General features: G+C 38.1%; 1 protein-coding gene and 1 long non-coding RNA gene across 2 annotated transcripts; one reads left to right on the top strand and one right to left on the bottom strand.

Annotated features, from left to right (window-relative positions):
• Positions 1-1,826: 1,826 nt before the first annotated feature.
• On the bottom strand, positions 1,827-3,262 carry LOC142614746 (uncharacterized). The gene is made up of 2 exons (XR_012840536.1): positions 3,127-3,262; positions 1,827-2,620 (listed from the first exon to the last, which is right to left on the bottom strand). It is a non-coding gene; the product is annotated as an uncharacterized LOC142614746 (long non-coding RNA).
• A 5,308-nt stretch (positions 3,263-8,570) lies between these two features.
• LOC142615912 (uncharacterized) lies at positions 8,571-10,118 on the top strand. The gene has a single exon (XM_075788825.1). It carries the CDS (start codon positions 8,571-8,573, stop codon positions 10,116-10,118), a length of 1,548 nt encoding a protein of 515 aa, XP_075644940.1.
• Positions 10,119-13,471: the final 3,353 nt, after the last annotated feature.

A 13,471-nucleotide genomic window follows, 5' to 3' on the forward strand; every position in this document is an offset into this window, starting at 1 on the left:
TAGAATTTGGCAAAAGTGTGTGCTCAAACAACCACATGTTTAAAAAACTAAAAAATAAATTATTATACTGTACCATTCGGGTACGAAGTTACGGAGAGTAATTATCTTAATTCATATAATTTACACGCCTCATGAGCTTTAAATTTGATAGTTCCTTTCCTCTCCCTTTTGTTTAAACAAACAAAAGAAGAGGGATAAAAAGAAGGGAGTTAGCAGCGTAACATATGGGAGCCGTAGCAACTTGAAGTGTTCCCCAATGTCTTCTAGACCATTCCCTCCTTTATGAGTTTAGGTGAGATTTATGTTTGTTTGCCTTTAAAAAGGTGAAGTGTTTCACTTTAGAGAATACATTCACAATGACTTGGTGCATACTACCCTCTTTATATATTCTCCAATGCAAACATAAACGTGTCGCCTCAGCATTTTATTAATTGAAAGATGATCAATATCACATGCTGCACACAATCATTCCCATTATTTTTTTTAAACCTCTTCAGATAAGATCTATTCGAGTTTGGGTTACTGTTATTAGTGATTTTATTAAAAGGGTTTTAGACTCATTCTAATGAATGTTACATATACCAATTTTCGAGACACATTTGGTAAATGTGTTTATTAAATTAGTTTTAGACTACCAAATATTACTTGTTTTACTTATTCTTGTGTTTACACTTCACATAGAAAACATTAATGTACACTATGCATGGTGGCATCACCATTTATTACATGGATGAAAAGACTAAAAATGGTTGAGTGTAGATGCCTTATTTGTTGTGAAAACATTGTGAACTATTAATATTGTGGTTGAAAACATGCCACGCCAGCTTGCCTTTTCGAATTTGTTATGAAACTATTTTGGACATAGTATTATTTATTTATTAAGAAATCAAAGTGTTCATATAAACACCCTAAAGAAGTAGTGGCATCATCACTAAGGACTGCATTGATCTTAGAAGGTTTTAGGAACCACGAGGCAAACCCTTATGGGTAATTTAAGCATTTCTTTTCCTATGCAACATTTTCTTTTACTCATGTTATGCAACTTGTGCTGTTGTGCGATATAATTGAAGTTAGGTTCCAAAAACATGGATATGTCAAATAACTATCTATAAAACTTGGGTTCTAAAAGCCATGGTTGTGCCAAGTGGCAACACTCGTTAATTATAAAATTAATTACCATTGTAGCCATGAACAAAAGTTAATAAATAAAATGCCAAAATGCATAAACACCTTTTGATTCTTGGTCGCAAATTGACTCCCTAAGCTTTCAATTTTTCTTTCTCTCTTTGAGGTTTCTATATTCATGAATTGACTCCTGAACCTTACTTCTTTTTGCTATCAATGATGAATAGCATCTCATGTACCGTACATGATCCTTTATGTTAGAATAATTAGACTGAAGTACACTTTTAACCCTCAAGTTTGGGGTACGTTGTTTACATTTTGGCCTTTCACATTTCAAAACTAAATCAAATATGAAGGGCTCAATGAAAATTTTGAAAGAGAGGGTCAATATGAAAATGAATTAAATATGAAAAATCAAAATAAAAATTTTGAAACATGAAAAACCACAATAAAACAGTCCAAAACTTTAAGGTAAAAAATGTACTTTAGTAAAAAAAAAAAACAATATTTTTAATAAAATGTAGCATATTGCTATTATTAGTAGCTAGTAGCTCGTAAATTCCTTATTATTACTAGTAAATAGTTGTTATTATTACAATCATTATCCTTTCACACTCGTCCATGTACACTCCGTAATCTGTATACACAACATCCAAAATTTTAAGTGCATGCACAACATAAACAAGAAAACAGCTCATATACGGACCAGTTGATTCACACTTCGTCTAAAGGATTAGTCTAAACTAACCCTTAGGAAGGTAGTATTATTTGTTAATTTATACATATAGAGTCTGAAAAACAAAAAAACATGCACAACATAAACAGCTCATATACGACTGGTCATTACATCTCAAGAACTGAGAGGAATATCACTTGAACAGCGTCTTCTTATGCAATTTATTGTATGTATGGTGCAAGTACGCAGAAGTAAATACATTTAAAGCTGAATTGTAAATTGTACTCCTTAAGTATAACTGAAATTCATTTCAATCTTCTCTTTTTAGTTTCGTTAAATTAAGTTCTCAAAGTTTTAAATTTATTAAATTCAGGTCTTTTGTCCTATTTTGTTAAAAAATTTCCATTGAGATAAAAACATTTTTATTAGTTTTAAAGATTTTTTTATGTTAACTTTTTAACGAAATTAGATAAATGACCTGAATGGAATAAATTTGAAACTTAAAAAACTCAATTCAATTATATAAAATAAAAAAAGTTAGAGAATTGAAATAAATTTTAGTCAAACTTAGAGATTGAAATTTACATTTTAGCCTTTATTTAATTATTAAGACCTTAACAGTGAAGGGTACGCCTTGTTCCCTTACAAAGGCAAGCGAAAACACCACTAGAATCAAAGGTGCAGACTCCGTTTGTGCTCTGACATGACTCACACGGACTAACAGCAGTTGTCAAATTGATAAGGGTGATGAGGAGGATGATAGAGATGAGAAAACGAAGGATATCCATGGAGCTCATATTTTCAAACTTGGCTCTGAATCTATCAATTGAAAAAAAAGAAGAATATATAGTTAGTGCTAAAAACAGTAGATGAGGGAGAGGAGACAACATAGTTTTAGAATGAACAATGATTATTTTATACACTCTGACCATATAGACTTAGTGTAAAGTGTGGACATTTCTAAAAATATGGATTTCTAGCTTTGCAAAATGTGGAAATTTTGTATAAAGTGTATATCAAGGAGGGTAAATCAACAATTTTCTTTTTAAAATTATAGTTAAATAAATATATTCATCATTTTTCTAAAAAATTAAGCTTCAAGGAAAATTGATAATTTATCATAATGTTAAAGCAGGTGGTCTAAAGTTTGAATTTTGAAATGTCTACACTACTACTCTTTGTTGAACCGGACAATCATCCTTCATTGTCATCCTCATGAATCATGAAATTAAATAACAAACACGTAAAAATATATTCAAGCATCGTCAAAAAATAAACTTAGAAAGGAAGCCAAAAGCATCATATGGAAGACAAAAACACCATACCTCCTAGGTTGTTGAACTCTGAACACCAGGAAAGAGAAGAGAAGGAAGTCACCCTTTTGAATTTAGTATAGGCAGTATGGTTAATTTGTATTAGCACTTTCTCTCTTTAACACTTTCAGGCTTGTCCTTCTTTCTCTTTCATCTCTATCTTATTAATAAGAAAATTTAGGACGACAGAATACTCTAACCTAATATGCTCCACTTCCACCCTTCTTGGATATTTCCTGCCAGAAGAATCCCATCCTTAATTTCCATCCCTAATGCAAATCTTAGTTTCCAAAAGCAAAGAATATATCAATAAATGATAACATATAATATATATATAGTTAGGGTTCAGAAATTTGAACAATGTTTCTATTGGAAATATTAAGAAATGCTAATCAGTTGAGTTACAAGACTTTTGACAATTATTTATATTATCAAATCAAGCCAAAAGCAATGTAAACTTACAGAAAATAAATTTTCCAATAAAGTACTCACACCACATAACATGAAGTAAATTTCCATGAAATATATTGAGAAATAACTGAAGTATAAAATGAAAAAATATATAAAATCAAATACATGACATACAGTATGTATTAGAGTATAAAGTAAAACAAAAAAGATAGATAAGATACGGTCATGTGATACATTAAGCAAGGAATGGGTATAACTAAATAAAAATATTCTTCTTGACTTTGTTCTCTAAAATTCCCTCAAAAACTGGTTCTCTTCTTATAATCTTTGACAAAACTTCCTATGTTGATACGGAAGAATATTGTTATTAGCATTTAGTGGTGGTTTAATGGATCACAGATCATTTACTTTGTGACAAAATATCCTTTCTGACTTCGGAAGATGCCTCCCTCATGCATTGCATGCATCTTTTGCTTTCATCCTTTGACTTCTTTAATTGTGCTGCATCGTAGGTTTCTTGTGAATCATATTCATATATATATATTGGGTGCCGAATTTCATCTTTCTATGCATTAATTGGAAGTAATGAAAAAGTGAGTTAGCTTTTGATGCGCTACATCACTTTTTTTTTTTTTTTTTTAGTATTTAATTTTATGCAGAAAAGAAAAAGAGGACATTACAAGAATATAATAACTATTCTCCAAAAGTGGTTTAATAACTATTCAATAAAAGTGGGTTTTAGTTAGCTCAATTGGTAAAATCTTTAATAGTTGAATAAAAAATTTAGGGTTTAATCTCTGTCTATACCAAAAACTGTTTTAATCTAATGATATAAAGCTATAATCAGAAACGGACGCCATAAATTGAAATTTTCTATAAAAAAAAAAAAAAAAAAAAAAAAAACTATTCAATATGCAGGAAAACATATATTTTCTTCTTAAAATATAGTCTTGGTTTTATTATATTAGAAACATGAGGTTTGAAAATAAATTGGTAAAACTGTAATTCAATCATAAATCTTGTGGTTTCTCAAAAAAATAAAAATAAAAAATATATCTTGTGCAACTATAACTAAATTGGAAAGGACAAATTCCAGGGTGTTCGGTAGACAGGAATTTAGGGGAGAACCCAAATTTTTTTGTAAGTTTCCTAAATTATGTGATATTTCGATTAACACAATTCTTTAATATGCGTAAATTTCTTGCTATACATTGAGATTTTCCCGGAATAAACAATTTTTATCCACATGCCTACTTTTACAAATTTCACATTCTTGTTGAGTGGACTCCACATTTTAAAATTTCTCCTTCCTCTTTCATGTCTTCCACCACCTAGAAGATTCACCTTTGTACTAATCAAAATTTGAGTCTTTTTTTATTTGTTTATAATTTCAGGAGTCAACATTGAGCTTGGATTGAAAGACACTTTCTAATTTCTTTTGATTTTTCGGATCGCCTACTCTCAACCTTTACTCAAACGTTTTAATTAAACCCATTAATTCTTAACTACCCAAATCATTAATATCTTTAGTTACTTCAATAATGGCAACAATATGATCATACTGTTTTTTTTTTTTTTGGTCGAGAAACCAGACAATAAGCCCGGGAATATATTAAACAACCAAACTAATGAACATCAAGACCAATCAAAGGCACAATGTCTTCAGGCATAGCCTCAAACCAAACCTGACAACTTACTATGTTCTTAGCTTTTTTAGCCAAAGCATCAGCCACCAAATTACCAGTACGGTGAACATGAATGAAATAAAAAAATGAAAAGATGAAACTAAACATTGAATATCCTCCACGATGTTTTCATAAGAAGCCAGCGCTGCATTTCCCTGAGAAACCGCGTTGAGCACAATAGCCAAATCCCCTTTGAAGATTACTCTGTGAAGACCAAGTTCAGCAGCAAACTGAACTGCACATACTTTTTCAGTAAACTAATTAGAATCTTTCTAACAATTCTTTGATTGGGAGGGAATATTTTCTCCTTAAGTTTTCATTTGATTCACAACCTCAATGACCATGAGTTTAGAAAAATAATCTGTCAAAAGCTCTCCTTTCTTTTTTCATGTTTTGAAATTTATTCTCAAAGATTGAATTTTTACGGTTCCTACCTTCATGGTGCCTCTATACTCCTTTTGAAGGGTGTCCCATGCCTTGTTTGCTTTAGTTGCATTGATAATTCTTGAAAAAAAATGTGTTGGCTACTGCCTGTTGAATGGAGCTAAGAACTTCTGCATCTTTCTTCCTATGCTCATTCAGCTGTTTTTGAGCATTTGACAAAGTTACCTCTTTCTCAATTTCATGTGAAAGAGATATAGTTCTCATGTTCACAAACTAGAAATCACAGTTTTCCCCAACCAAGAAAAGAAATGAAGGTTGTAGGGCTCCCATATTTTGGTTGCTTGAACACTCCATTGTCGTGGCTTTTGCACAAACTTTTTTTTTTCCTATCTCAAATCCTCATGCCCAGCTTATTCTTGAATCAAACCAAAAAAAATGTGGGCCTAGAGGAATTAGTTTCCTCCCCATTTTCTGTCTCTCTTATTTTTTCTCTTGAACCAAACGGTGAAAAATGCTATTTTCCACCCTATTTTCTACCCTCCATGTTTTCACCCCAACCAAACATACACTAAAAGACTTTTTTTTTTTTTTTAATTTTATAAAAGACATTAATAATTGAACTAATTGGCTATGATCTTGTTTTGGTTTTGAAGAAATCAACTAAGTTATAGCACTATAGCTCATAGCCCTACCCTTTTGAATAGGTACTACAGCAAGCTCGAGATTGACTTATGGGTTTCATGGCAGACTCCTTTGGTTGATATGTTTAAGATCAACTTTGATGGAGCCATTTTAAGGAAGAAGATTGAGCTGGTATTGGGGTTATTGTTCGGGAATACCTGAAAATTTTTACGTTAAGAGTTGTGTGGCATCATTAGTTAATATGAACTAGTCGCAGATCCGCGCGTTGTGCGTGATAATTTTTTAAATAAAATACTATTTTAGTCCCTAGACTTTGTAAAGAGGTTTTTTTTCCCCTTTTAAATAGTTTTATCATATTTTTCATAATCTTGTCTATTACCATTATCATATATTTATTGGTTGATGATTTGCATAACATAGACATTAAATAAGGAATAGAACTATTCATTAAATTTTTTTAAGTCATGGTGTAGGAAGATTATGATTATATATATATATATATATATAATTCCCTAGTTAGAGTTTGATTATTTTTAAATTTAAATTTCGTATTATTATATTTAATTGTTGATTATTGATTTAATTAAGCGAATGTAATGGTTGATTTTATTGCACTTTAAAGTTTTCAATGTCCTCTGTATAGCCATTTTTGTTTTATTTCTTACTCTTCTTGACCACATTTTTTATTTTCTAAATAATGGTTATTAATTGACGTTTGATTTCCTTTTTTTTTTTCTTCCTTCATTTATTCTTTATTACTTTATATGTTCTTGCCTAGTTGTACATTTTATGGCTATCAATAAGAAATAGATATCATAGGTGGCTTAAGTAGTTATAGATGTAGTTATGTTAGTGGTATGTCAAAAGTTTTTTTTTTTCTTCTTCAGAATTTCAAGGAAATATGAAGGCATTTCTCTAGTTTGGTCTCAATCAATTAAGATATCTATAATATATTAACGGAGGTAATAATGAGCCTTAAATTTTTTTAATGTATTAAGTGGTTAGGTTAGTGGTATGTCAAAGGTTTTATAAATTTTTTTAAAAAATAATTCCAAAGAAATGTAAAAGGTCCTTGTACGGCACGTTACCTCTCTATAAGCCTAAAACTCATGAAGCCTATCACAACAATGCTACGAGCACAGGGCCCAAAACTAGCTAGACCTCAAATCCTAAAGTACCAAGCACGAATCCACGCTCTATCGGGCCACAAACATGTTTCGGGAAACCCTCATTCCCCCACTAAAAGCCGGGAAGCACTATGAAGCCAGTTACAACATGAACCGTGAAGATGAATGTCCTACTTGATCGGGAAATGTAATTTCCCGAGGAGATGGTTCCTAGTACGCTCGGTGAAGCCTAGGGAGTATCGTTGCCGAGCAGTCCATCTAGCGGTGGAACCAGCTCCAATGGCACTCTCACCACCTCTCATTCCCAACTAATCACCCACTTAAGGGTGATTGCACTAGACCCCTTCTCTCACTCACTATGAAAACAATCATGACCTCTCCACTAGCCTTGGGCTATAAATAAGAGATGAGAATTTAAGAGTGGGGGTTGGCAATTTTAGAGAAAGAATATTGAGGAAAAAGGGTGATCATTCTGGAGAAAATAGAGAGAATAATTCTGAGAACATAGGGAACAAGGGTATTTGGGTTGCCGAACATAGGACCACTCGTTGTAGGAAATCCAAAAGCCCACAAAGTAAATAAATTGTGAGCCCAAATAGAGTTTAAGTCCAATAACCATAATTGGCGCCGTCTGTGGGGATCTCCTATGTAGCTGTGGTTCGATTAAGGCGCGCACAGAAAAATGTCTAGAAGTAGGCTAGGAAGTTATGTTGAAAGTGGCTCTGGAGGGTCATCGCGGGGGTCCATATGGTGAGAAAGGAGGCAGAAAAGGCAAGAGGATAGGTGGCATGAGGAAGCGGAGGAGTCCGGGCTCGGAGAGGGATCGTTTCAAACTCTCCAAACAGTATCTGACGCTTCAGGTCGCAACTGCCTCGACAGAAGGGACCAGGAGCTTGAACGGAGGGATCAGGAACTCGAACGCTTGCGTAGGGTGGTGAGGGATTTGGAGTTGCAAGCAAGGGGCAGACGTAGGAGAAGGGACCGTGACAAACGAAGAGAAAGGTCAGCAAGTGTAAGGAACCACAGTGCGGCAGGGTCCCATCAATCCGGGTCTCATCGGCACTGTGATCGTTCGCGGGAGTATGCGAACCGCGATTCGACTTCCCCGGGTGAGGGATGACCTCGAAATGTGGCCATGGACACAATGAGCCGGGCATTATGCCAAGCTGCCCAATCGCCATTCTCGAGAGATATTGAAAGCGCACCGATGCCGAGCAGATTCACACGGCCGCCGTTCAATTCCTACACTGGAAGGACAGACCCGGTAGAACATGTAAGCCATTGCATTCAAATGATGTCTTTACATGCTCATAATGATGTACTGATGTGTAAGGTCTTCCCTTCGAGCCTCAGCCTCACCACTTTGAGGTGGTTCAACGGATTAAGGAAAGACTCGATCCACAGTTTTTCAGAGTTGATCCAGGAATTCGGTGTACGATTTATGACTTGCAGCCGAGTTCCGCAACCTGTGGACGTGTTACTATCGATGAAAATGGGGGCTGGGGAGACCTTTCGCAACTATGCTAACCGGTACTGGGATTTGTATAACGAGATCGGCGAGGGCAATGAAAAGATTGCGGTGAGCACTTTTCGAATGGGGTTGCCTGATGAATCCGGACTGAGGGAATCATTGACGAAAAGGCCTTCCGAGGATATGAGGCAATTGATGAGGCGTATCGAGGAGTATAAGCGGTTAGAAGACAATCAGTTACAGAACAAGGGGAAGGCCCCGGTCATAAATTATCCTAGGAATATCGGTTTCCAACCCAGACCCTGGAAGGATCTGAGGATTCAAGAGTCAGGGCTGGGAATGGGAGAAGTGAATGTAGCTTCTAAGGAACTAGTACACGGGATTGTCGATAGAATAAACAACGAGCCGTACTTTAAGTGGTTGAACAAGATGGCGGGCGACCCATCAAGAAGAAATCAGAATATGTACTATACGTACCACAAAGATAAAGGGCACACCATCGAGCAATGCTGGGTATTGAAAGACCATCTCAAACAGTTGGTGATGGCAGGGCATCTGAAAGAGTTTGTGGTAGCAACAAGGAATCAAGAGGCCAGGCAGGCGGATCGGTTGCGCGGGAATCCTCTCCCACCCCTGTTGAAAGTAATAGAAGTCATCCATGCAGTTCCAAAGAGCGTTTCAGCATCTAGGACAAGGGGGATAATGGCCGTGGTACTGGCGAGAAGTTGCGCGGGTGAGCATTCACCTAGGAAGAAGTTAAGGTACGTTAAACAACCCATTGCTTTTGATGATGATGATATGGAAGGCACCATTCAACCGCACAACGATGCTTTGGTAGTTACGGCCCGTATAAAAGGTTTCGCAGTAAAAAGGATAATGATAGATCAGGGGAGCGGTGCCAATGTAATGTATCCTGACTTGTACAGGGAGCTCGGACTGAAGAAAGAAGACTTATCCAAGTATGATACACCATTAATGGGGTTTGACGGCCATATGGTAATTTCGGAAGGGCAGATTTCACTCCTCGTTAGTACAGAGGGTAAAGAGGTAATTGTAACGTTCATTGTGGTCGCTTCTTTCTCACTGTACACTACAATCCTCGGAAGACCATGGATTCATGACATGGGGGCCGTACCTTCCACCTTGCATGTAAAGGTTAAGTTCCGCACTGAGGATGGAATCACAGTGGTAAAGGGAAATCAACAGGTAGCCAGACAATGCTTAGTGGCTGTAGCCAGCCGAGAAACCAGGAAAAGGAAGCCCATCGAGAAAACCCCCTTATAGCAATTACAGCAACCCCAAGAGAAAGTAGGGGCCAGCTAAGCTGAGGACCTGGTGAGAGTGAAGATTCTGTCGGATTGTGGAAAGAATTTTCTGATAAGGGCGAACTTGAAGGATGAAGAGAAGGTGGAGTTGTTGCCTTTTTCTTGTACAAAACATGGACGTATTCGCTTGGAGTCCGTACGAGGTGCCTAGGGTTGACCCTGAATTTATAGTTCATAAGCTTAATGTGGATCCCTTCTACCCTCCTAAGAAACAAAGGCCGAGGAGATCAGCTAAAGAGCATGTCGAAGCCGTCAAACAAGAGGTTGGGAAGTTAAAGGAAGCTGGGGCCATAAAAGAAATGTTATTTCCAAAATGGCTCGCAAACATTATGGTAGTAAGGAAGAAGAATAGTAAGTGGAGGGTCTGTGTTGACTTTACTTATTTAAACCGAGCATGCCCAAAGGATCCGTCCCCGATGCTAAAGATTGATCAATTGGTAGAAGCAATGTACGGGCACCCGAGGATGAGCTTTTTGGATGCTTTCTAGGGTTATCACCAGATTGCCCTAGCCGCCGAGGATCAGGAAAAGACTGCATTCATAACGCCTGATGCTAATTATCATTACACCGTCATGCCGTTCAGATTGAAAAACGTAGGAGCCACTTATCAACGAATGATGACGAGGATGTTTAGGGATAAGATTGGGCGTACAGTTGAGGTATACATTGATGACATGGTGATAAAAAGCAAGAAGGAAGGGCAACATATTGACGACCTTAAAGAAGTCTTTGAAATACTCTGGTGACACTAGTTGCGTCTCAATGTTGATAAGTGCGCTTTTGGGGTAGGGGCTAGCAAGTTCCTGGGCTATTTAATCACCAAACGAGGAATCAAAGTTAACCCCGATCAAATTGAAGCCGTGAAATGACTAAAATCATCAAGCATTCTGAAAGAGGTTCAAAAATTGACCGGTATGTTGGCTGCCCTTAACTGATTTATTTCTAAGTTCGCAGATCGGTGCCGTCCATTTCATTAGCTTTTGAAGAAGTGGAAGGGGTTCCAGTGAGACAAAGAATGTGATAAAGCCTTCCAAGACCTAAAGGATTATCTCGGATGGGTGCCAACGTTGACTGCCCCGAAGCTATAGAAGATTTGTATATATACCTCTCGGTATCCGAGCATGCAGCCAGGGCAGTGCTACTAAAGGATAATGGTGTACAACTACCAATTTACTACATAAGTAAGACATTTGTTGACGTCGAGACTAGGTATTTTCCACTGGAGAAATTGGTGTTGGCACTCGTGCACTCCACCCGAAAATTGTCCCATTACTTTCAGGCTCACGCTGTCCATGTTTTGACTGAGTATCCTTTGTAATCATTGTTAAGGAGATCTGACTTTACAGAAAGGATAGCTAAGTGGGGGACTCGACTGGGTTTTTTTGACATTAGATACAGGTCAAGGAACTCGGTGAAGGGCCAAGTACTCGTAGACTTTATTGCTAAGTTTTCGCCGAAGAGTACGGAGATAGTTTGCCCTATGGGGGTCAAGCCATGGAAGGTATTTGTGAACAACACATCCAATGTGGTAGGAGCGGGGGCTAGAATTGTGGCCATCACCCCACAAGGAATAAAGCTGGAACACTCATTCAAATTAGGCTTTAGAGCCTCTAATAATGAGGCCGAGTACGAGGCTCAGCTGGCCGGACTGAGAGTTGTCTTGGATTTGGGAGCTAAGGAGGTGAAGGTTTACTCGGGTTCCCGCCTAGTAGTTAATCAAGTATAGGGGAGCTTCGAGGCCAAAGATCCCCGGATGATTGAATATTTGCGGTTGGTAAAACGAACCATGGGCAAATTTTCAATTGTCAGGGTGGAATAGGTGGCTAAGGGGCTGAATCGACACGCCAACTCCTAAGCGACATTAGCGTCATCGATAGCCGACGAGGTGCCCCAATTGATCAGAGTGGAGTTAGTGGCTGAACTGAGTATTAATGCGAAGGCACCGATTGCACAGGTCACCATAATCGGGAAGTGCTGGATGGACCCTATCATCGATTTTCTCACAGAAGACTGAGCTCCAAAAGACGAAAAAGAGGCAGCTAGAGTATGCCAGACCACTGCTCGGTATTGGTTATCTACTGATCGAAAATTATATCGAAGGTCATTTGAAGGACCGTACCTGCAGTGTCTGTGCCTTAGCCAAACTGGAGAGCTCCTAGCTGAGCTGCATGAAGGTGTGTGCGGTAGTCACGTGCATGGACGGTCATTGGCTCACCGAGTGATGACTCAAGGGTTTTGGTGGCCGCAGATGCAGAAAGATGCCATCGAGTATGCGCGGAGGTGCAAGCAATGTCAAATACACGCCTCGATGATCCACCAGCCTGCCTGGAACTAAAACCCAATAAGTAGCCCGTGGTCATTCGCCTAGTGGGGGCTAGACATAGTCGGATCGTTTCCCCAGGCAATAGGCAATCGAAGATTTGTGCTGGTGGCAGTAGACTACTTCACGAAGTGGGTAGAGGCGGAGGCACAAGCAAACATCTGAGACGTATATGTCAAGCAGTTTGTATGGAGAAACATTATAACGCGGTTCGGAGTGCCAGAATCCCTTGTGTCAGATAATGGACTGCAGTTCGACAGCAAAGCCTTTCGCGAATTTTGTAACAATCTCGGTATCCGGAACCGGTATTCTACCCCGGCATACCAGCAAAGTAACGGCCAAGCTGAAGCCACTAATAAGGCCATCGTTGACGGATTGAAGAAAATGTTGGAGGGCGCTAAAGGTAAATGGGTCGAGGAACTGCCAAGCGTCCTATGGGCATACCGGACAACCCCGAGGAGATCCACGGGAGAGACGCCATTTTCTTTAATTTTCGGAGCAGAGGCTGTCATTCCAGCTGAGGTAAACCTATACAGCGCTCGAGTCGCAAGATTCGCTCCAACTGAGAATGAAAAGTTGATGTTCGGACAGCTAAATTTGTTGGAGGAGCACTGTGAAGCGGCGACCATTTGGCTAACAGAGTATCAGCAAAAGCTCGCCCGAAGATACAACAGAAGTGTGAGGAGAAGGGAGTTTGCCACGGAAGATCTAGTGCTTCGTAAGGTTGTTGGGAATACACGAGACATCAATGCAGGTAAACTAGCCCCGTCCTGGGAAGGGTCCTATAGAGTGACCGCCATTGCAGGTGCAGGTGCGTACTACTTAAAAGATTTGGAGGAGAAACCGCTTCCTCGACCATGGAATGTTCACAACTTAAAGAAGTTTTATTACTGAACGGTTGTACACTAGGGTGCAAATTGAATGTAATTTTACATATTAATATGATGGTGTTTATTCATGCTGGTGCATTTAACTCCATTACTATTAATTTA

Source organism: Castanea sativa, chromosome 11, assembly GCF_040712315.1.
Source record: "Castanea sativa cultivar Marrone di Chiusa Pesio chromosome 11, ASM4071231v1".
NCBI lineage: Eukaryota > Viridiplantae > Streptophyta > Magnoliopsida > Fagales > Fagaceae > Castanea > Castanea sativa.